This window comes from Podarcis bocagei (assembly GCF_964188305.1).
Source record: "Podarcis bocagei genome assembly, chromosome: 7".
NCBI lineage: Eukaryota > Metazoa > Chordata > Lepidosauria > Squamata > Lacertidae > Podarcis > Podarcis bocagei.
This window is the reverse complement of record NC_138132.1, coordinates 7,394,306-7,418,123: the sequence shown is the minus strand read 5'-3', so window position 1 is coordinate 7,418,123 and position 23,818 is coordinate 7,394,306. Positions and strand designations below refer to the sequence as shown.

The window sequence follows — 23,818 nt, the reverse complement described above, 5'->3', positions numbered from 1 at the left end:
TGGCAGCTGGCTGGGCATTCTGCCTTTGGCTCGGAGGGGCTCAGAAGTTGAACATACCTGTGCTTGGAAAATCCCTTATTTGGGCTGCTGAGCCCTTATTTTCAAATCTGTAAGTTGACAGCTATGGTCTAGAGTGTTGCGAGATGGGCTGCCGTGGTTCTACCGTCTGAGAGTAGCTTAAGATAATGGAGAAGACAATGTTGTTGTCTTTTAAGCCAGGGAGGCAAGGAGCAACTACACCCACCCACCCTTATTCCATCTGTTGTTTTAAACCATCAATTCTCACGTCTACCCAGCAGAGGGCAGCATCTGTTTTCTATTACGGAACCTCAAAACCATAACTAACTTAGAACCTTGGAATTGTAGAGCTGGAAGGGACCCCGGGGTCATCTAGTCCAACCCCTGCAATGAAGGAATCTCCACTAAAGTATCCATGACAGATGGCCATCCAACCTCTGCTTAAAGGCCTCCAACAAAGGAGAGTCCACAACCTTCCGAGGGAGACCGTTCCCCTGTCGAACAGCTCTTCCAGTCATATCTTACAATTTGAACACATTCCCAGCCACCCAAAGGATTGTGGGAACCATGTTGTTGTTGTTTAGTCGTTTAGTCTTGTCCGACTCTTTGTGACCCCCTGGACCAGAGCACGCCAGGCACTCCTGTCTTCCCCTGCCTCCCGCAGTTTGGTCAAACTCATGCTGGCAGCTTCGAGAACACTGTCCAACCATCTTGCCTCTGTTGTCCCCTTCTCCTTGTGCCCTCCATCTTTCCCAACATCAGGGTCTTTTCCAGGGAGTCTTCTCTTCTCATGAGGTGGCCAAAGTCTTGGAGCCTCAGCTTCAGGATCTGTCCTTCCAGTGAGCACTCAGGGCTGATTTCCTTAAGAATGGATAGGTTTGATCTTCTTGCAGTCCATGGGACTCTCAAGAGTCTCCTCCAGCACCATAATTCAAAAGCATCAATTATTTGGCGATCAGCCTTCTTTATGGTCCAGCTCTCACTTCCATACATCACTACTGGGAAAACCATAGCGGGAACTGTAGTTTACCCCTAACAGAGGTTGTAATTCCCAGCACCCATCAACTAGAGCTCCCAGGATTCTTTGGCCAGGGAAGGGTGTGTGGTGTGTACACAGGCTTAATGTGCTAAGTACTGTTGGGAATGTAGAAGGGGATAGAAGATTTTAAGCGCTTCATAGGAACACGGGAAGCTTCCTTATACTGAATCAGACCATGTGTCCATCTGATTCAATATTGTCTACACTGACCAGGATTTCAGGCAGGAGTCTCTGTATCCGGAGCTGCCAGGGATTGAACCTGCAACCTTCTGCTTGCAAGAGAGTTTCTCTGCCACTCAGCTAATGGTTCTTCCTGACACCTCCAGGTGTTGTTGGGGTCCTATCAGCCTCAGCCAGCGGTAAATCCCACCGTTCAAGTTGGGAGTTAACTCTTTATTAGTAAGAACATGATCTGCACAAACTTGGTAGAAGATCACCTTAGCCCGGCCAGTGCTGGTGCAAGTTGTCCCACAACATTTATTGTGGCCAAGCGACAGGGAAGGCTGGAGGAGTCCGATACCCAGAAAACAAGACACATTCTTCATTTTAGGGGGCTGTGATTCACACAACAAGTTTTTGGGAGTCAGGAGCGAGCCAACAATAAATCACACTGTGCAAGTTGGAGTTAACTCTTCATTAGCAAGAACACGATCTGCACAGACTTGGTAGAGGTCAGGCCTAATGGGCAGCATTGCCTAGTAGGTCTCACCCCATGGATCAGTTGCCGAGACTGAAAACCCCTGCCTCCCCGCAGCTGTCTAGGTCCCCTCCTCTCCGGGGCTTCCCCCAAGCAATCAGAGACGGTGTCTACCTGCAGCCAACCTCTCCTCTGCCCCTTTCACACCTCTTCTGGTTCTGGGAGACAAGTGGGGAGGGGAGACACCCTGGTTTCTTCGCCTGCCGGACCGATCTCTGCCTTTTGCCACCTCTTCAGCCTCTGATTCTGCACTGCTCTCTGCCACAGACTCTCTCTGCTCACTAAACTGTTACCTATTCCACTTCCAACACCACCTTCTCCCAGTCAGCTCCCTCTTCTCCCTCTGACCACTCATCCTTGCCCCATCTCCGAGCCGTCTTCCTTTGTGGGTTCCCCAGCTGGCTCCTCTCCCCATTCCTCTGCCGTGTCCAACCCGTCCGTGGCAGGGGACTTGCCAAGAGATCAGCTCCCAAGAACGAACCCCCTCCCCAGAAAGACCCTGTACCTCCATTTTTCAAACAGGGAGGTCACTATGAGTTCAGTCCCATAGGCCTCTCATTCCCTGCACAGGTGTGCTCCCCTGAGCCCAGGGATGGGAGAAGATACAAGAGCAATGGAAATGGAGAGCGGGACACAGTGGTGGGGAGGAGTCCCCCCCCTTTTTTTGTCTATTTCCAAGAAACCATTTCCTGGCACCGGGTCCTCCCAACCTGCAGATTCCTGCACAGGCAAGCCTGTTGTCTTGAACCGACGCCCCGATGTTGCAACAAACCCCTGGGCCTGGCTTTTGTGTTTTGCACAGCTAACCGGGAACAGGTGTAAGGTTGCCGGAGGGAGGGGAGGGGGGGAAGGTTTGCAGCCAGATGTTTCCTCACCTGCCTCCGCCGTTCCCCACCAACCACGTGGAACGCCGAGTGAGATATCGGAAGCAACTTGCGGGTGGAAATTGCAAATGGGAGCTAACACAGGGCGCCACTCCAGGCTTGTACAGTAATGCCTCGCAAGACGAAAAGAATCCGTTCTGTGATTCTCTTCGTCTAGCGGTTTTTTCGTCTTGCGAAGCAAGCCCATTGACGGATTAGCGGATTAGCGCTATTAGCGGTTTTTAGCGCCTTTTAGCGGCTTATCTGCTGATCGGATCAGCTGATAAGCGGCTTAGCGGCTTAGAAAAAGGGGGGGAGGGAAAAAAACCAGCAGGAACTCGCAAGACATTGTCGTCTTGCGAAGCAAGCCCATAGGAAATTCGTTTTGCGAAGCACCTCCAAAACGGAAAACTCTTTCGTCTAGCGAGTTTTCCGTCTTGCGAGGCATTCATCTTGCGGGGCACCACTGTATTTGTGGAAGGGTTTCAGTGGACGTGTTCTGCAACAGGTCGTGGATGCAATTATTGTTTTCTAGTCCAACTCCCTGCAATGCAGGGATCTTTTTGCCTAACATGGGTTTCGAACCCGCAACCCTGAGATTAAGGGGTCTCGTGCTCTACCGACTGAGCTGTCATATACACTAAAGGTAAAGGGACCCCTGACCATTAGGTCCAGTCGTGGCCGACTCTGGGGTTGCAGCGCTCATCTCGCTTTATTGGCCGAGGGAGCTGGCGTACAGCTTCTGGGTCATGTGGCCAGCATGACTAAGCCGCTTCTGGCGAACCAGAGCAGCGCATGGAAACGCCGTTTACCTTCCCGCCGGAGCGGTACCTATTTATCTACTTGCACTTTGATGTGCTTTTGAACTGCTAGGTTGGCAGGAGCAGGGACCGAGCAACGGGAGCTCACCCCGTCGCGGGGATTCAAACCGCCGACCTTCTGAGTGGCAAGTCCTAGGCTCTGTGGTTTAACCCACAGCGCCACCCAGTAAGCAACTAAACCCTAGAATACTAGAAAAAGTGTCAGAGTTTCTGCAGGGCATTACGGGACACGTACCAATGGGAAATGGAGACCAAGTTCACTCTGAAGGTTTTGCGGGTACAAGCGGTATTTAAAGAAGACTTGCGTATAATCACACCAGGAGTGCAAATTGTGATGAATGCACAGTGAAAAAGACATCCAGCCTTCAACCTCAAACTGCAAATGTCAGTTTACAAGGGCTGTGGGTGTTCCAACAGTTTCATCCGTAGATATTAGCAATCGGAGGCCAAATTGGACCGACCTAGAGAGCAAAAGGGGGTTGGAAATTGAGTGGCACCTGAAGACCCTGACTTGAGGGTGGGGGTGGCCAGATCCGTGTTGGAAATCCTGGAAGCCAAGACCCAAGTTTGGGGCAAGTACTCTTTAGTGAGAGAACCTCAGCAGAGATTTAACATCACAAAAGCCTGCAGCAAAGAGTGGATATATAGTTCGTAAAAGCTTTAAAATGTGCCCTTTCCAGTGACTCCAAAAGCATTCTCCAGCACAAGGACAGATCACAAGTTTAGTAAGTTATAAAATGGTTTACTTACAAAACCTTATAAAGGTCAGATTCATGTGCTTTTCCTTACAGCAGTCTGAAAAAGTTTCACAAGCTGTGAAACGCTGCTTGGTTACAAAATGGCAAAAGTTCCTGAACTATTGGTATAGGAAAAACACTAGTTTCAGACTCCATTCTGGACTGAAGCAAAAGAGGCTGGTTAAAGCCATGCGGCTGGAGCAGCTCAGAGCTCCTGACACACTGAATGCACATGTAGACTGAGTACAACAAAGGCTTAGTTGTTCATTTCCTCCCAAGGTGAGGCTGGCAGGACAGCTTACTCTATGGCATTAACCCCTTGTTGCAATAATTAGACTCACGCATGCTGGTTATGGGACCTGGGTGGCACTGTGGGTTAAACCACAGAGCCTAGGACTTGCCAATCAGAAGGTCGGTGGTTCGAATCCCCGCGACGGGGTGAGCTCCCGTTGCTCGGTCCCAGCTCCTGCCAACCTATCAATTTGAAAGCACGTCAAAGTGGAAGTAGATGAATAGGTACCACTCTGGCGGGAAGGTAAACGGCGTTTCTGTGCGCTGCTCTGGTTCGCCAGAAGCAGCTTAGTCATGCTGGCCACATGACCTGAAAGCTGTATGCCGGCTCCCTCGGCCAATAAAGCGAGATGAGCACCGCAACCTCAGAGTCGTCCACGACTGGACCTAACGGTCAGGGGTCCCTTTGCCTTTTTATGCTGGTTATATGAGACTAGTTACCCCACAATTAGGATGTGGAGAATTGGGGTCTTGCCCCCACCCCGCTTCTATTTTAAAATCTAGTTGCTGGTGGCCAGGGTAGCAAAACAATATACGAAAGTTGATTGAAATCAAACGTTTCAATGGTGAGGCTTGCGTCTAAGGGCATTATTGCACGGGGGGGCGGAATTTTGTTTCTTTCGGGCTGCTTCCACAAAGAAAACAATTGAAGACAACCTTTCCCTTCCATTATCGAAGAATACTTTTTGTTTCTTCAGTTAGCAGATACTTTGATACTGCCCCACCAATACTAAAAGGCACCTCTATCAACACATTCCTCGCTTGAACATTTATCAAAACATTAAATGGGTTAGAAGGCAGACAAAGCCACTAAACTACTTTCAGATGGATGTCAAGCTAAAGATTGCTTGAAAACCAACTTTGCCAAGAAATTCTGGTTCCTTCAGGAGTCGGAGAAAGAAACTCATCATTTGCTTAGGTATGGATTGAGTCGGATTGTTGTTGATTCCAGATTTTGAGTTGGCAAGTCAAAAACAAAGGAGACGCCTCAGCTCTGCTCCTTTATAATTTTATTTTTTTAAAGACTTGTATCCCACCACTCCCTTTCTGACAAACAGTTCTGAGCAACTGAAGGGTGTATCTCCCCCTGGGGGTGGCAGTCTATACCTTCTTAGCTGAAAGACCTGAGTTCGAATCAGTACTTGGCAATGAGGCTGATGGGGTGACTTTGCGTCGGCTGCTGATACCAACCTGCCTCAAAGGCTTATTACTGTAAGGATAATTGGGAAAGAGAGACGCTCATTTATGCCACCTTCATCTCCTTGGAGGAAAGCGTGGGATGCAAACTCAATAATAAATAAAACATGGCTCGTTTAATTAAACAACATTTATAACCCACTTAATAATGAAGATCGGGAGCAAGGCAGCTTTAAGTCTGTGAACTGAAGGGGGAAATACTCCCTTGGGAAAACGTTACGTGGCAAATGTGGCTTTCAGTATGTCGGGGAGGGTGGTCGCCTTAAGGAATAGGTTAATGGGCAATTAAGAATTATATAAAATGAATTTACAAACAATAATGATCCCAAAACAGTTAGCTACCAAGCCCTGCCCTAGGGATGGCTGCTTCCTGGTAAGAGGCAGGGAGAAGAGAAGAGAAAAACTCCGGCCAAGTTGTTCCCTGGCTTTCAGCCAACAATCTGCAAATTTATTACTTCGATGTTTATGTTCTTGGGCTTCAAGAGCTGCTGATGTCGAGTTTTTTGAAATCAAACAACAAAGTGAGAGCTGCAGATTACAGATCCCCGTCTCTATTCTGCAATGATCCTGAGCAGCTAAAGACTCTTGTGGAATAAGACTCTGCTACAGACAGTTCCTGAACCAATATCACACCCTCCAACATCTGATCAAAATTGGGGTGCTAATTTTCTTTTGGTTCCGAAGAAGAAGAAGAAGAAGAAGAGGAGGAGGAGTTTGGATTTGATATCCCGCTTTATCACTACCCTAAGGAGTCTCAAAGCGACTAACATTCTCCTTTCCCTTCCTCCCCCACAACAAACACTCTGTGAGGTGAGTGGGGCTGAGAGACTTCAGAGAAGTGTGACTGGCCCAAGGTCACCCAGCAGCTGCATGTGGAGGAGCGGAGACGCGAACCCGGTTCCCCAGATTACAAGACTACCGCTCTCAACCACTACACCACACTGGCTCTCATGGGAGGCAGCTGCCTTGCATGACAGACCAAAAAAGAGTGTCTCTTGGTCCGGTGCTCTGGTGCAAGGCAGCTGACTCACACTGGACCAAAAAGGGACATTCTGGAATCCAATTAAAGCTGGGATGGCTTTTGTAATTCTGGGGTTGTTGTTTAGTCATTTAGTCGTGTCCGACTCTTTGTGACCCCATGGACCAGAGCACGCCAGGCACTCCTGTCTTCCACTGCCTCCCGCAGTTTGGTCAGACTCATGCTGGTAGCTTCGAGAACACTATCCAACCATCTCGTCCTCTGTCGCCCCCTTCTCCTTGTGCCCTTCATCTTTCCCAACATCAGGGTCTTTTCCAGGGAGTCTTCTCTTCTCATGAGGTGGCCAAAGTATTGGAGCCTCAGCTTCAGGATCTGTCCTTCCAGTGAGCACTCAGGGCTGATTTTCTTAAGAATGGAGAGGTTTGATCTTCTTGCAGTCCATGGGACTCTCAAGAGTCTCCTCCAGCACCAGAATTCAAAAGCATCCATTCTTTGGCAATCACCCTTCTTTAGGGTCCAGCTCTCAGAGTTGTAAATTCTGGGTTATCCTGCTCAAATTGGGATGGTTGAGGAGCATGAAATATAGGAATGTAACTTAACTTAGTCCATTAACATCCTTATATCTTTTCAATTCGAAATTGTAGATGTTAAACATCACTTAACTTGTATAACGAAAGGTGGGCTTTTTAGCTGCCATATGCTCCAAAAGCTAAGCATTTAGGGACACAAAACGCAAGGGGCTTCTGTTTCAAAAGCGCACACGTTCTGTTATTTAAGTCACTCTGGAAAAAGATACTGGAACACTCCAAATCATTTGCCAATGTACGTGCAGACAAAATAGCAGATCTATCTGCGCTGATTGTCACAATGCATTCTGAATAATTATTATTATTGCATTATCTTATGCAATAATATAATCGTAGAAGGGGTGTGTCCTTGACTATCATGAAGGGACAATACTGAAGCTTGGTGGGGTCTTCTCTTGCAAAGCTGGTTGCTGGGCAGCGACTTGCCCCCACCTCCATGCCCCCCCCATGGAGGGTGGGGTGTGTGTGTGTGTGTGTGTGTGTGTGTGAGAGAGAGAGAGAGAGAGAGAGAGAGAGAGAGAGAAGGCAGCGTCTGCTACAAGCTCAATGGTCACTAGATGGGGCTCATGGACTCTCCCTGTCCCTCTTACCGATCTCTTTTAGGTGTTTGTTGTTTATTTATGGCATGTAGGACACTAATATCCAATACTAAGATGAAGGTGTGCCAGCCCTGAGCACACCGCTTTGTGGAATGGGCAACTTAAAACCATCAACGCCGTCCACACGTGTCACGTCAGGAAGATTTTGGGCATCACATGGCAGGACAGAGTCTCAAACAAATATGTGCTCTCCCAAGCCCAGATTCACAACATCTTCGCACTCCTCCTGAGGTCCAGCACTGAGGAGGTCCAGAACTCACTGCGAGAAGCCAAGTTACAGGGAACCAGGCAGAGGGCCTTTTCGGTGGTGGCACCCTTCCTGTGGAACGCCCTCCCACCAGATGTCAAAGAGAACAACTACCAGACTTTTAGAAGACATCTGAAGGCAGCCCTGTTTAGAGAAGCTTTTAATGTTTGATGTATTACAGTATTTTAATACTGGGGAAGCCCAGCCAGATGGGCGGGGTATAAATAATAAATTATTATTATTATTATTATTATTATTACTACTTCTCCATTGTCTCCCCGAGACAGACGGATGCCAACAACAACCCCACCTTTGGAGGCAGAAATATTGCAAGGAATTTGACCCTTGCTTTCAATAGGTGGCCGGGGCGAGCGGGCGCACAATACCACCACATCTTTCCATACCTTACTAGTTCACATCTTTTTAACCAAAACTACTTTCCGAATGTTTTTCACTGAAACTGTTTTCAGAACGTTTTTTTAACAGCTTTAGCTGTTTTTAACCATCACTATTTTTAGAACGGCTTAAAATGTTTTAGAATTTGTTTTTTAATGTGGATGCATTTGCTAGTCCTGGTCTCCTTGGGGAGGAAGGGCAGGTTATAAATTCAAGGAATAAATAAACCCACATTTAAAGCAATCTCTTTTTTTTCTCCATTAATATTTTATTAGGTTTTATCAATAGAAAAGTTCAGAAAAATACAAAAACAGAAAAATACAAAATTACAAAATACAAAAATACAAACATTAAACACAAAAAAGAAGAAGAAGAAACACATATAAAAGAAAACAAAACTCCCTCTTTTTTGATTTCTCATCTTTAGTTAACTTATTTTCCTGACACCTCCCTTTTTTGTATCCCTTTTAAGAATTGGTTCAGCAAATTCATATCCTATTAGTTTATCTATTATCAATCCCACCTTACATTTTACCTTGTTGCTAGAACCCCTTCAATTCATTTCAATGTCATCAGCATTCAAAGATTTTACAATCTTTCTGTAAATAAGTTTTAAATTTCCGTATTTAAAGCAATCTCAGGGCACTGCAACAGCCGTGGCTGCCCACCCCACCCCAAAGAGGAGAATCGTGGGAACTGTAGATTGCTCAGGCTGCGAGGAACTGTAGCTCTGGGAGGGAGGCCGCCCTTAAGAACTCTCAGCACCCGGAACAAACTACAGTTTCCAGAACCCACTGAGGGGAAGCCATGTGATTGTTCAAAGTGGCCTAAGAACACTTTAAATGTATGGCATAGGTGTGACCCTGCAGGAGCCAGCCAGCCAATGCCAGCTACTGCTCATTTCTTGTTAAACTGTCTGCATTGAGCCAATCGGACCCAACTCTGATTTAGGCCAATAAAACATGAGAAGAGCTTGCTGAATCAGGCCACTGGTCTGTCTTGTCCAGCAACCTGTGCTCACAGTGGCCAACCTTGTATAAAGGTAAAGGTAAAGGGACCCCTGACCATTAGGTCCAGTCGTGACCGACTCTGGGGTTGCCGCGCTCATCTCGCTTTACTGGCCGAGGGAGCCAGCGTACAGCTTCCGGGTCATGTGGCCAGCATGACTAAGCCGCTTCTGGCCAACCAGAGCAGCACATGGAAACGCCCTTTACCTTCCTGCCGGAGTGGTACCTATTTATCTACTTTCACTTTGACGTGCTTTCGAACTGCTAGGTGGGCAGGAGCAGGGACCGAGCAACGGGAGCTCACCCCATCGCGGGAATTCAAACCGCCAACTTGGATGAAATAAACAAAAGCATGTACATATCCCAGACCCTCCACATGTCCCTATTTTCCAGGGGCATCCCTGATTTACAGAAGCCGTCTCGGTTTCTGATTTGATCCCAGAATGTCCCATTTTTCCTTAGGATGTCCCTATTTTCACTGGAGAAATGTTGGAGGGTATGGAGCTATCTGACCCCTGAGCCGTCTGAAGACAATCCTGTACAGTGGTACCTCGGGTTAAGTACTTAATTCGTTCCAGAGGTCCATTCTAAAGCTGAAACTGTTCTTAACCTGAAGCACCACTTTAGCTAATGGGGCCTCCTGCTGCCGCTGGAGCACGATTTCTGTTCTCATCCTGAAGCAAAGTTCTTAACCTCAAGCACTAGTTCTGGGTTAGCGGAGTCTGTAACCTGAAGCGTATGTAACCTGAAGCGCATGTAACCCGAGGTACCACTGTATCAGTGTATAAGGAAGTTTTTAAATTTTTTTTAATGGTTTAATTTTTTATATATACAGTGGTGCCCCGCAAGACAAATGCCTCGCAAGACGGAAAACTCGCTAGACGAAAGAGTTTTCCGTTTTGGAGGTGCTTCGCAAAACGAATTTCCTATGGGCTTGCTTCGCAAGACGACAATGTCTTGCGAGTTCCTGCTGGTTTTTTCCCCTCCCCCCCCCTTTTTCTAAGCCTCTAAGCCGCTTATCAGCTGATCCGATCAGCAAATAAGCCGCTAAAAGCCGCTAAAAGCCGCTAATAGCGCTAATCCGCTAATCCGTCAATGGGCTTGCTTCGCAAGACGAAAAAACCGCTAGACGAAGAGAATCACAGAACGGATTCTTTTCGTCTTGCGAGGCACCACTGTATGTTGGAAGCTGGCAGAGTGGCTGGGGCAATCCAGTGGGATGTGCGAGGAATAGGAAAGTTATCATTATGGAACGGGATGTCCCTATTTTCATCGGAGAAATGTTGGAGGGTATGCAGTTCAGCTTCATGGGATATCCACAAGTCCTCAAAAGATCCCTGCACTGCAGTGGTTTGGTCTAGATCAGGGGTCAGCAACCTTTTTCAACCGTGGGCCGGTCCACCATGTGGGGGGCCGGACTATATTTTGGGGGGGAAAAATTGAATAAATTCCTAAGCCCCACAAATAACCCAGAGATGCATTTTAAAGAAAAGGACACATTCTGCTCATAATAATAATAATCTGGGCGGCTTCCATAGAAACCAAAAATACAATAAAATATCACACGTTAAAAACTTCCCTGAACAGGGCTGCCTTAAGATGTCTTCTGAATGTCAGGTAGTTGTTTATCGCTTTGACATCTGATGGGAGGGCATTCCTCAGGGCGGGCGCCACTACCGAGAAGGCCCTCTGCTTGGTTCCCTGTAGCTTTGCTTCTCGCAGTGAGGGAACCGCCAGAAGGCCCTCGGCGCTGGACCTCAGCGTCCGGGCAGAATGATGGGGGTGGAGACGCTCCTTCAGCTCCTCATGTAAAAATACACTGATTCCCAGACCGTCTGTGGGCCGGATTGAGAAGGCGATAGGGCCAGATCCGGCCCCCAGGCCTTAGGTTGCCTACCCCTGGTCTAGATGACCCTCAGTCTCTCTTCCAACTCTGCAAATATATGATTCTGTTGCCTTTTCTCCAGACAGAAAAAACCGTGCCATGCATAAAGTTCTATCACAGCTCAGTCGGTAGAGCTTGAGGCTCTTAATTTCAGGGTTGTGGGTTCGAGTCCTAGGTCAAAGTAAAGGGGACCCTGACCGTTAGGACTCTGGGGTTGCGACGCTCATCTCGCTTTATTGGCCGAGGGAGCCGGCGTACAGCTTCCGGGTCATGTGGCCAGCAGGACTAAGCCGCTTCTGGTGAACCAGAGCAGCGCACGGAAACGCCGTTTACCTTCCCGCCGGAGCGGTACCTATTTATCTACTTGCACTCTGACGTGCTTTCGAACTGCTAGGTTGGCAGGAGCTGGAACTGAGCAACGGGAGCTCACCTCGTTGCAGGGATTCGAACCACTGACCTTCTGATCGGCAAGTCCTAGGCTCTGTGGTTTAACCCACAGCACCACCCGCGTCAAAATCGCATTTGGATAGAAACTGTTTCTCAGGCGGCTAGTCCTAGTCTTTATAACCCTGTACCTTCTTCCAGAAGGCAGAAGCTGAAAGAGATCATTTCCGGGTTGCGCACTATCCTGCGCTATCTCTGCAGCTTTCTTATGGCACCTGGTTGGCAGGAGCAGGGACCGAGCAACGGGAGCTCACCCCGTCACAGGGATTCGAACCGCCGACCTTCTGATCGGCAAGTCCTAGGCTCTGTGGTTTAGACCACAGCGCCACCCGTGTCCCGGGTTCGAGTCCTACCTCGGGCAAAAAAAATAATTCCTGCATTGCAGGAAGTTGGCCTACCCTGGATGGCTTTTGGGGTACTCTCGAAGTCTTTTGATTCCATGTCGCCTTGGGGAAAAACTCAACCCCAACGCTCCAAACTTTCTGCCCGGGAGCCTCCATATGGGAAGAGAGGCGGGTCTCTTCCCTCCGCAGGGGGCGTGGCGCCTCCCCAGCTGTTCTGGGTCCACGTGGTTTGGACCACCTTAGGGGAAAGTGCAAGGACATGCGGCGCGCAAGGGAGGCGGAGGTAGGGCTGGCGCCCCCGCCGCTTTATAAAACCTCCATGCAGCGCGCCCGCGGCGTCCAGTGGCCCCCGCCGAGGAAAGGGCGAGCCCGGCAGCCCCGATCGGCCCCACCATGCGCTGTGCGCGCCCCGGGACGCGCCTCGTCCCGAAGCTGCTGCTGTTGTGGCTGCTGGCTGTGGCGGCGGTGACACCTTTTCGTTTGGACACCTCGCCGGTAAGGGGGACCTTTTTTGGGGGTGGGGTGGGGGGAAAGCAAGCCAACAGAGCGATGGGGAAGGTTGTGGGGTGTTTGTCTGTGTGTCTGTGCGTTTTTGGAGACAGGGGAGATCGGCGCATGGGGCTTGTTCCAGAACCAAAAGTCGTGCGTAAAGTTTGGAGGAAGGCTTCAGAAAGCCGCGGCTTCAGAAATATAGCGGGACCTCGGGTTACAGACGCTTCAGGTTGCAGACTCCCCTAACCCAGAAATAGTACCTCGGGTTAAGAACTTCGCTTCAGGATGAGAACAGAAATCGCGCAGCGGCAGCGGGAAACCCCATTAGCTAAAGTGGTGCTTCGTGGTTAAGAACAGTTTCAGGTTAAGAACGGACCTCCAGAATGAATTAAGTTCTTAACCCGAGGTACCACTGTACCGATCTGGGGTAAAAAAGAGACAAAAATGGTATTATTACTATTAAGCGCTATAGTGGGATTTAAGGGTGTGGCGGTTTTTTGGTTTGTTTTTTTGGGGGGGGCATGCACTGACCTTGAGTGAAAAATGCACTCACCCTCTTGCTTATATTGTTAGAATCATAGAGCTGTAGAGTTGAAAGGGACACCCAAAGATCCTCTAGATCAACCCCCTTCAATACAAGTATCTCAACACGTGGGCCACCATCCAATTTGAAACCATACCGGGCCCTGCTTAGCTCTGCAAATGGGCTAGACAATTTCATTGCTGCACCCCTATTATTTAACTTAGTAGTTGCCTAACACAGGGGGAAGTCTCTGGGCAATTCACCATCAAGCGAATAGTTTACTGGTCCTCTTCCTTATATTATCACCGTTCATAATGCTATTATTGAATTTATTAGTTGCCTAACACAGGGGAGTCTCTAGGCGGCTTGCAGTGAAGCGAAAGGTTCACGGGACCTCTTACTTGCATTACTATTATTGGTAATACTAATGTTGTTATTGTAAGTTTAAGAGCACGCAAAACGGCTCAGAACAGCAGCTGTCGATATCTAACAAAGAAATGCACCTAAACCGACAACATCCTAACTGTGGGATTGGGGTGGGGGGAATTTATCAGCAACTGAGATCGACATCTTCCTGATTTTGGCTCTGTGGCAGATAGGACGCGGATTCATGAAGGTTTGGATGCCACAGCACCTGAAATGTCAAACGTGGGTGTTTTATTTTTAAAAAAGAGAAGTTACGGCGATCAATGCTTGGCACGACATTTGGTTTATTTTGGCTTAACTCCAGTTTACAATCCACAAGCTACAGAACCCCTAATGCAAAGTGTTTTTGCTCTCTGCAAATCTTTCCTTCCCAGAAGCCACAGAAAGCCGTAGAGCTAACATTTTAATTTTATAATATGCACACATACACTTAGGAAGATTCTCACACTGTGTCTGGAAAGCCAGAATGCCTGACGAAACAAAGCAGTTGTGTCCTGATTTTATTTTTTATTTCTCTTCTGAAATTCGCACATTCATTTTGGTGGTGCAGAACTCCTTTCTGGAGACTTCCTCTAACTGCCTCCAGTCAAGTAGTTTTTATAAAATCTGGTTTGGAGCTTGACGTCCGCTGAGGGTTGCAACTTTGGTGGTTTATCCCAACTGGCCAAAAATCACTTTGCAAGCATGAGCTGCTCTTGTACTGGCTTGGTTCTGACAGCAAGAGCTTAACTCGCCTCCTCTTAGCAGGAGGGCTGAGGTTTTGGCGTTCCTTAGCTTCCCGAGACCACAGACACCCGAAGAATGAATGTCCCTTTTGAGAAGTCGAAGATGATCTGGTAGAAAAGGCGGGCAGCGGTTTGGACTCAGGGGGTACAATTGTGTCAATACAGCAGACTTTTACTGCCTGGGCTCAGCAGTTTTGCACCTTCGTTTGTTAGCAGGTCTCTCGAACAGCTGCGGGGCAGGCAGAAATTCACCAGGTACAGCTTTTGCTTGTTGTTGCTCTTCCATGGTATTTGGGTCAGTCTGACTTCTCAGCCTTGGACTCTGATAAGGCTGAGGCTTTCCAAAGGGCACTGGAGTTAGGATTGCGGTCATCACCCTTGGACTGCATCCCCTGAAATTGATTTGGCACAGTTATTTATTGATTTCCTACATTTATAGGCCATCTTTTTCTCAAAGTGGTGTACTTGGTACTCCCCTTCCCTATCTGATCCCCACAACAACCCTCTGAGGTAGATGCAATATAGTAAAGGTAAAGGGACCCCTGACCATTAGGTCCAGTCGTGGCCGACTCTGGGGTTGCGGCGCTCATCTTGCTTTATTGGCCGAGGGAGCCAGCGTACAGCTTCCGGGTCATGTGGCCAGCAGGACTAAGCCGCTTCTGGCGAACCAGAGCAGCGCACGGAAATGCCGTTTACCTTCCCGCCACAGCGGTACCTGTTTATCTACTTGCACTTTGACGTGCTTTCGAACTACTAGGTGGGCAGGACTGAGCAACAGGAGCTCACCCCGTCACGGGGATTCAAACCACCGACCTTCTGATCAATTGTAAAAGCAGATGTGTAGCATAAAACGCATTAAAACAGGTTTATAAAAAAACTGGTGTTTTCTTCGTTTCAAAACATTTTCTTCCATTTATTTCCCACCTTTTGCTCTTTTTATTATTCTGTTTATCTCTCACCTTTCCTCCGATGAACCTCAAGGTGGTGTTTGTGGTTCTGCACCTCCCAGACAACAACCTTGCGAAGTAGGTTAGGCTGTGACTGGCCCAAAGTCACCCCATACCTACCTTCCAAATGTCCCTATTTTCCAGGTATGCCCCTGATTTAGAGAAGCTATCCCGGTTTCTGATTTGATCCCAGAATGTCCCATTTTCCCTTAGGACGTCCCTATTTTCATTGGAGAAATGTTGGAGGGTACGGAGTTATCCGACCCCTGAGCCGTCTGAAGGCAGTGCTGTATAGGAGAGTTATTTAAAAAATGCTTAATGTTTTATAATGTTTCTATATATGTTGGAAGCTGCCCACAATGCCTGGGGCAACCCAGTAAGATGCGTCGGTTATAAATAGTAAAAATATCATTATGGAATGGGGCCTCCCTATTTTCATCGGAGAAATGTTGGAGGGTATGCTCAGGAGATAGATAGATAGATAGATAGATAGATAGATAGATAGATAGCTAGATAGATAGATAGATAGTTTATTACGGCCATAGGCCCATATTCAATACATCAAACAGCAACACAGGTATAACAAGATAAAATTAATAAATTAAATTACGTTTAAATCAAGTACATCTCAGACCGTATGTTTCTAAATTCCATTAAAATAAGAACAGTATAGCGCTTAAAATATCAAATTATCAGTATAAATCAATATTATTTTGGCAAAATCAATAATCGTAGAGTAATCCATTTTTCCTTTTATAGGCTAATACTGTTATCAGAAATCTGGCAACAGAAAGGGACCTACTCGGATCAGAATCTTGCAATAAATGAATTAGCTGTGTTTCCAAGGAGTCACCTGAGATTTCCAATAATAAAGGGGACAAAAATCTGATCCGAGAAACTGAATGTAGTGAACAACAGAGTAGTGAACAACAGAAATGCTCAGGAGCTTTGTGGCTGAACTCCCCTTACTGTTTTTATTATTATTCTAGAATCATAGAATTGTAGAGTTGGAAGGGACTCGGGGGGGTCGTCTAGTCCAACCCCCTGCAATGCAGGAATCATCGCCGGCGTTAACAAATACGTCAGTACTGCATTGACAAAAACACACCCGCATTCCTAAACGTTGAAGAGGCACTTATAGTTATGTTGTGTGCGGATTTGAACCCTGATCTCCCGGGCCCTAGTACAGTGTTCTAACCACTACACCACAGAACCTCTGACAGCCACCTATCCAGGCCTAGGCCTTCTTAGCCCCTGCAAGGTGAGGGCCTCCGGTGGCCTTAAGGCCACACCTTGCAGCTAATGGTTTATCAATGGCTATCGGTCGCAACGTCTGTATCGAACCTCCGTGGTCAGGAGCAGTTTACCACTAAATGCTGGCTGCAGGGAGAAGCAGTGGGGCAGGACTATTCTTTCAACACCTACATGGTGAGCTTCCTGGGGGCACTCTTTTGCTTACTGCTATTACTTCTTTTTATAATGTACATAAAACAGAGAGAGAGACCCACTCGGCTAGGTGAGGAGCAAGTTGCTGGTCCTCATGGATCTTTAACCTGACCCAGCAGGCCTGTTCTCAGGTTCTTAGGCAAGCCGTGAGGGATCTCTGGTCCTCCAGATGTTGTCGAACTACAGTTCCCATCATCCCTGGCCGTTGGCTGTGCTTGCAGGGGCTGATGGGAGTTGTAGTCCAGTGTGGCGGGGAAAGATTTGCCAGTCAGCGCGACGATGATTATTCCTTCGCCGTGTTTATCTGGGCATCCGTAGACAAAGACAACAGGCTTCGCTTGCATGTTTACATGTGCCAGGGACACGGTGACATTTCGTTCCTGCATATGCCAAGGCCGATTCACAACTTTAAATCTGATGCAGTTGTCTTCTGCTGCTCTGTTTACAAAGTGCTGACCTTATTGGATGGGCAGCTGACCTCTTGCAAAGCTCGTGCTGCTTGCATCAGCTGACGGAGCAGCTGAGCTCTTGCAAGGCGCTCTACTTTGATTTTCCCTGATGTGCCTTTGGCCCAAAACTCTGTCCCACCTCCCCAGAACCCACTATGGCCTCTCCACTGCTCTCCTAATCCTTTCATAGAATTGCAGAGTCGGAAGGGACCACGAGGCTCATCAAGTCTGGAACGTGTCCAGAGGAGGGCACCCAAATGGTCAAAGGCCTGGAAACGATGCCTTATGAGGAACGGCTAAGGGAGCTGGGCATGTTTAGCCTGGAGAAGAGGAGGTTAAGGGGTGATATGATAGCCATGTTCAAATATATAAAAGGATGTCATATAGAGGAGGGAGAAAGGTTGTTTTCTGCTGCTCCAGAGAAGCGGACACGGAGCAATGGATCCAAACTACAAGAAAGAAGATTCCACCTAAACATTAGGAAGAACTTCCTGACAGTAAGAGCTGTTTGACAGTGGAATTTGCTGCCAAGGAGTGTGGTGGAGTCTCCTCCTTTGGAGGTCTTTAAGCAGAGGCTTGACAACCATATGTCAGGAGTGCTCTGATGGTGTTTCCTGCTTGGCAGGGGGTTGGACTCGATGGCCCTTGTGGTCTCTTCCAACTCTATGATTCTATGATTCTAAGTCCAGCCCCCCTGTGATGCAGGGATCTTTTGCTCAACATGGGGCTTGAACCCACAACCCAGAGATCCCACTATGCCACTCTGAATCTCTCCTCCTCGACCCTTTCTCGCCCTTCTGAAAAAGCCCACCCAACTCATTTGGGCATATCCTTCCCATTAGCCTTGCACCTGCCTTCTCTCGCCTCCCCCCCCGCAGCGTTGAAATGTAGCTTATAAGGGTTGTGGCTAAGCTCTGTCCGACTCAGAGTAGATCCATTGGATTGAATGGGTCTACTCTGCATACAACCCTAAGCTTGTGAGAGCGGAGACCTCCTCCCCCACTTTTGCCTTTCCATCAAGGATAACGCAATGTTAATAATCGTCGAGTTTTGCTGCAAAGGAAGCCTGTTATGTATTGAAGTTTCAGTTCTGTTCTGGCCTGTGAATAAACAAGAGCTGTTTGAAGAATCGCTGTGTCGTCTGATATGTTCACCCACAACTTAACACTGGCGACGAGGATGGGATGGATGGACAACAGAGCGCAGCCAGATGCGGCCACCCTCTGAGCTGAGCTGAAACACCGAGCGAAATCACTGAACAGAACCAATTCAGAGCTGACCGTTCTGGCTAGAGCACTGTGTTCCATCCATCGCCCTTCACGCCGGCATCGGAATCATGGCTTCACTTGTGCCTCTACCGCCGTTTGCGCCAGCCTCTGAATCATGGGACTCCTACCTCGCTCGGTTCGACTGCTACCTCCAAGCCAACGAGCTGACAGAAGTATCACAGGAGCGGAAGCGGGGGCTATTCCTCAGCCTCTGTGGGCCTGAGGTGTTCGAGACAGCCTGAGCATTGGTTGCGCCTGTAGCAGTCCAGGCAACACCGTGGGCCACGATTCAAGAGAAGCTCCGCAACCACTACGCGCCAAAGCCGTCCAAGATTGCTGCCCGCCATGCGTTCTACCACCGGAACCAGGCAGAGGGGGAGTCAATCAACAACTACACCACCGCCCTCCGACAGGCTGCAGTGCACTGCGAGTTCCGAGACTTAGACGATGCCCTGATGGATCAAATCGTCTGCGGGGTCCGGGACATTCGTCTGCAACGACGTCTCCTCACCAAGCCAGACCTCACGCTGCAGAAAGCCATTGAGGAGGACATGGCCTCGGAAGCTGCTGAACTCTCCGCCCAGGAAATCCGCAAGGCCACCCGGACCCTGGTACTGGCCCTCGGCGATCCAGCAGGGTTTCCAAGCGCCCAGTGTATTTAAAAGACTATGTTCACTGGACAAACTGCACATGCAAAGCTGTATGGTGAATAGGGTCAATTTACAGTGGTGCCCCGCAAGATGAATGCCTCGCAAGACGGAAAACTTGCTAGACGAAAGAGTTTTCCGTTTTGGAGGTGCTTCGCAAAATGAATTCCCTATGGGCTTGCTTCGCAAGACAAAAATGTCTTGCGAGTTCCTGCGGGGTTTTTCCCCTCCCCCCCTTTTCTAAGCTGCTAAGCCGCTTATCAGCTGATCCGATAAGCCGCTAAAAGCCGCTAAAAGCGCTAATCCGTCAATGGGCTTGCTTCGCAAGACGAAAAAAACCGCTAGACGAAGAGAATCACAGAACGGATTCTTTTCGTCTTGCGAGGCACCACTGTATATGCTTATGTTCCTTACGGAAACCAATAAGGGTATTGCTGTATGGAATGGAACCACTATGATTGTAACTAATGCCTTATCTCGGTGGGGAGGGGTGTTATGTATTGAAGTTTTGGTTCTGTTCTGGCCTCTGAATAAACAAGAGCTGTTTGAAGAATCGTTGTGTCGTCTGATATGTTCACCCACAACTTAACAAAGCCCAAAGCATTACTTAGGAAATGACGCCATTGTCCCAGTCGCCTCCTGAGTCTTTGGCGCGAGAAAGAGGACGCTTGATGGTTGTCTAGCAACCACCAGCTGGTTTTGCTACCCCGCACAACTTGTTCTAGGCCTGGAAGAATGTTTGGCTGATTCCCTCCGGTGGAGCACCTTTTTCACATGCAGAAGGTTCCAGGTTCGAGCCCCAGTGTCTCCAGTTAGGGCTGGGAACATCCCCTGCCTGGAACTTTGAAGAAAAGCTACCAGTCAGTGTGGACATTACTGAGCTGGGTGGACCAATGGCCTGACTGGGTGTAAGGGAGCGTCCTCTGTTTCTATAGCCTTGGCAGCCATCTTGTTTAGGAGAACCACAACGCCCATAACACTCAAATTGCACCTGGGACCACAACTTTCTCAACACCATACAACCCTTCCGTTAGGAGAGCCAAGCTTGATGGGGGTGTATATTCAAATACCCGCCCCCCTTCATGGTTGCAAAGCGCCCTGAGATCTGCAGATGAGGGGCAGTATACAAATTTAATAAATTATTATTATTATTATTATTATTATTTTGTAAATTTGTATACCACCCTATACCCGTACATCGAAAAATAAAATGCCAATACCACAAAATACGAAACAAAACAAAAAAAGACAATCCAATAAACAGAAGGTTGTGCATCTGTTGATGAAGATGATTAACAATATCTGAATGATTTTTTTGTGGGTGGGTGGGGAACAGATTTTTGCTCCTCTGATCACATTTCAGGTGCTTCTCTTCAGACCCAGCTTCCTTCAGAGGAGCCTAGGCTGCGGCAAAAACTCACATAATACACTGTACATTTAAAGCACTTTGAGCAGTCACGGTTTCTCCTGAAGAATCTTGGGAGCTGTAGTTTTTTTAAAGGGCGCTGAGAGTGCTTAGGAGACCCCTGTTGCCCTCCCAGAGCTACAATTCCCAGAGCGGTTTAAAAGCCATTCCGTCTTCCCAGAGAATTGCAGCTCTGCGAGGGGAGCGGGAAGGGGCGACTCTGGGTGCCCTTGCCAAACTACAACTCCCAAAATTATTTGGGGGAGGCCGCTACTGTTTAACGTCACAGTGCTTTAAAAGCGAGGTGCGAACGTGGGCACCATCCAACCCCGTTCGGGCAGGCAGAGGAGAGAGACTCCCAGGCAGAATGGCTTTTGGAGATTATTTTACAGCCCCTAGCCGCTCTCCCACAGAATGTGCCCAAGTCGTATGCCTCATCTCCACCCCGGAGACACGAGCCAGGAACTGATCCAGAAGTCCCCCTCCTTTAAAATTTGGGTTGGGGTGATTCCCATTAAATCGACCCGCCCTGTGCAGGCCCCGAGATGTTATCTCTTCCCAACCCTCCACCTGTCACGTCCGAGCGAGGTGCGGGGACGAGAGGGCTATCGATCTGTGGGTCCTGCTGGCTGGCTTTCCAGCTGACTAATACTGATCTTTTTTTAAGTCCCCGGAGAGGGGATGACATCAGTCCCCAAGGGGCTTGGCCCTGCCAGGGCAGAGTAAAATTAGCTCCTGCAGGCAACCACCGGGAACTAAATATGGATGTCGGTCGTTCCCAATCTGGCAGCCGCGGGACGGCCTGTGTTTCACAGCATGTGAAAGCGTGACCTATTCCTGAGCCAGGAGGACACACAGTTGGCCCAAGAGGACGAGCCTGGATTTGGAAGGGCTCCCGGACCAAGGAGACCAGTGGTGGCTGCATCTTCCACAGCACCCTGGTGGGGATGTAGAGGAGAACCCTGGCAGCGCAATGGTCCTCTTTTGCCCGGTGGGGAGCGTCAGGGAAGACCTCTGAATACCAGCTGCTGGGGATTCAGAAGTAGGGAAAGCAGTGTAAGGTAATTTTTTAAAAAAAGGGAAATGATATACAACGAATTGAAGAAAATGTTCCATTTAACATTTGTTAAAAAACCCGGGGCATTTTTGTTGGGGATTGTAGGAAAAGACCTACCAAAAAAGTTGAAAAGCATCTTCATGTATGCGACAACGGCCGCGAGAGTTCTGGTTGCACAAGGATGGAAGACTGAAGAAACCCCAACTAAGGAATCATGGCAAGAAAAATTGAAGGACTATGCAGAACTGGCAAAACTGACATATAAGCTATGGGACAAGGATAACTGTGGCTTTAAGGATGAATGGGAACCCTTTACAAAGTATCTGAAGACGCAACAAAGCGAACTGGACTCCTTGGCAGGTTTTGAATAAACATTGACAAACTTTTTATTGATAGTAATCAGCTAAATAGTTTGAGGATCTATACAACTGTGTAACATGCAGAAAACAGCATTTTTAGAAAAATCAAAGACTGGAACCGAGGGAAGTCGGGGGGTGGGTGGGTTTTGGGGGGGGAGGAAAAATGTGGGGGCAAACAAGGATGATATGTTTTTGCATAATATGTCTTGTTATAATTTTGAATAAAAAAAAAGAAAGCAGTGTGGAGTTCGGATGCTGTTGTCGTTCTTCCCATTGGGGCATCTGTAACAGAAGCGAGCCAGCAATAAATCACAGCGAGTGACCTGGAGTTAACTCTTTAGTAGCAAACACAGGAAGGTGAGGCCCAAGGAGCACAGTAACTGATCTCCGGCCGGTCTTGCTTCCATGAAGCAGTCGCTGAGACTGAAGGTCCCTGCCTCTCCCCACAGCTGCTGAAGTCCCCTCCTCTTCAGGATTTCCCCCCAAGCAATCAGAGACTGCGCCTGCCTGCATCCAACCTCCCCTCTGCTCTTTTCATGCCTCTCCTGGTACTGGGAGACAAGTGGGGAGAGGAGCTTGACGCAGCAGGAGGGGGAGGCACCCATTACTTTTTACTCATCTCTGCCTCTTGGCCTCCTTCCTCCTGTTTCTGGACTTCTCTCTGCCACAGACTCTCCCTGCTCACAGGGTTGTTGTGAGGATAAAGTCTGGAGGGGAGAAGCAGGTAAGCCTACTTGAGCTCCTTGGGAGTTAACTACTACTACCTCCGTATAGTAAAAGCTCTGGTTTTCCCAGTAGGGATGTATGGAAGTGAGAGCTGGACCATAAAGAAGGCTGATCTCCGAAGAATTGATGCTTTTGAATTATGGTGCTGGAGGAGACTCTTGAGAGTCCCATGTACTGCAAGAAGATCAAACCTCTCCATTCTGAAGGAAATCAGCCCTGAGTGCTCACTGGAAGGACAGATCCTGAAGCTGAGGCTCCAATACTTTGGCCACCTCATGAGAAGAGAAGACTCCCTGGAAAAGACCCTGATGTTGGGAAAGATGGAGGGCACAAGGAGAAGGGGACGACAGAGGACGAGATGGTGGGACAGTGTTCTCGAAGCTGCCAGCATGAGTTTGACCAAACTGCGGGAGGCAGTGGAAGACAGGAGTGCCTGGCGTGCTCTGGTCCAGGGGGTCGCGAAGAGTTGGACACGACTAAACGACTAAACAACACTACTACTACTACTACTGATAACAACAACTTCTACTGACCTTTGCACACACAAAAAGTTCCAGTTTTAACCCCCTCTTTTAATTCAGCTGTGATTTGTGTATACATAATCATAGAATATGGGACATGGGTGGCGCTGTGGTCTATACCACTGAGCCTTGGGCTTGCCAATCAGAAGGGCATGGTTCGAATCCCTGTGACGGGGTGACGACTCTGGGGTTGCGGCGCTCAACTCGCTTTACTGGCTGAGGGAGCCGGCGTACAGCTTCCGGGTCATGTGGCCAGTATGACTAAGCCGCTTCTGGCAAACCAGAGCAGCGCACAGAAACATTGTTTACCTTCCCGCCAGAGTGGTACCTATTTATCTACTTGCACTTTGACGTGCTTTCAAACTGCTAGGTGGGCAGGAGCAGGGACCGAGCAACGGGAGCTCACCCCGTCACGGGGATTTGAACCGCCGACCTTCTGATTGGCAAGTCCTAGGCTCTGTGGTTTAACCCACAGCGCCACCCGTGTCCCTATGGGCGGGGTACAAATAAATTATTATTATTATTATTATTATTATTATTATTATTATTATTATTATTATTATATTTTAAGGTAGGTTTACCCATTGTGGTGCTCTCTACATATTGGAGGACTACAACTCCCATCATCCCTGACCACTGGCTTGGCTAGCTTGAAGAATCTGTTGAGTTTTTGACA

The 23,818-nt window shown here is 48.3% G+C and overlaps 1 protein-coding gene and 1 long non-coding RNA gene across 3 annotated transcripts in view; one reads left to right on the top strand and one right to left on the bottom strand.

Moving 5' to 3' along the window:
• The first annotated feature begins 12,422 nt into the window (after nucleotides 1–12,422).
• LOC308590437 (SPARC-related modular calcium-binding protein 1-like) overlaps nucleotides 12,423–23,818 on the top strand; it is a 62,804-nt gene continuing 51,408 nt past the window's right edge. The window contains exon 1 of one of the 2 annotated variants that reach the window (XM_081200485.1): nucleotides 12,423–12,646. In XM_081200485.1, the coding sequence (XP_081056611.1) occupies nucleotides 12,545–12,646 (102 nt within the window). In that variant the 5' untranslated portion in view covers nucleotides 12,423–12,544. The remainder of the gene's footprint in view (nucleotides 12,647–23,818) is intronic. The other variant, XM_081200486.1, reaches the window with a different exon arrangement.
• Nucleotides 13,857–15,587, bottom strand: LOC308591722. The gene is made up of 2 exons (XR_014010232.1): nucleotides 15,385–15,587; nucleotides 13,857–14,709 (listed from the first exon to the last, which is right to left on the bottom strand). It is a non-coding gene; the product is annotated as an uncharacterized lncRNA (long non-coding RNA).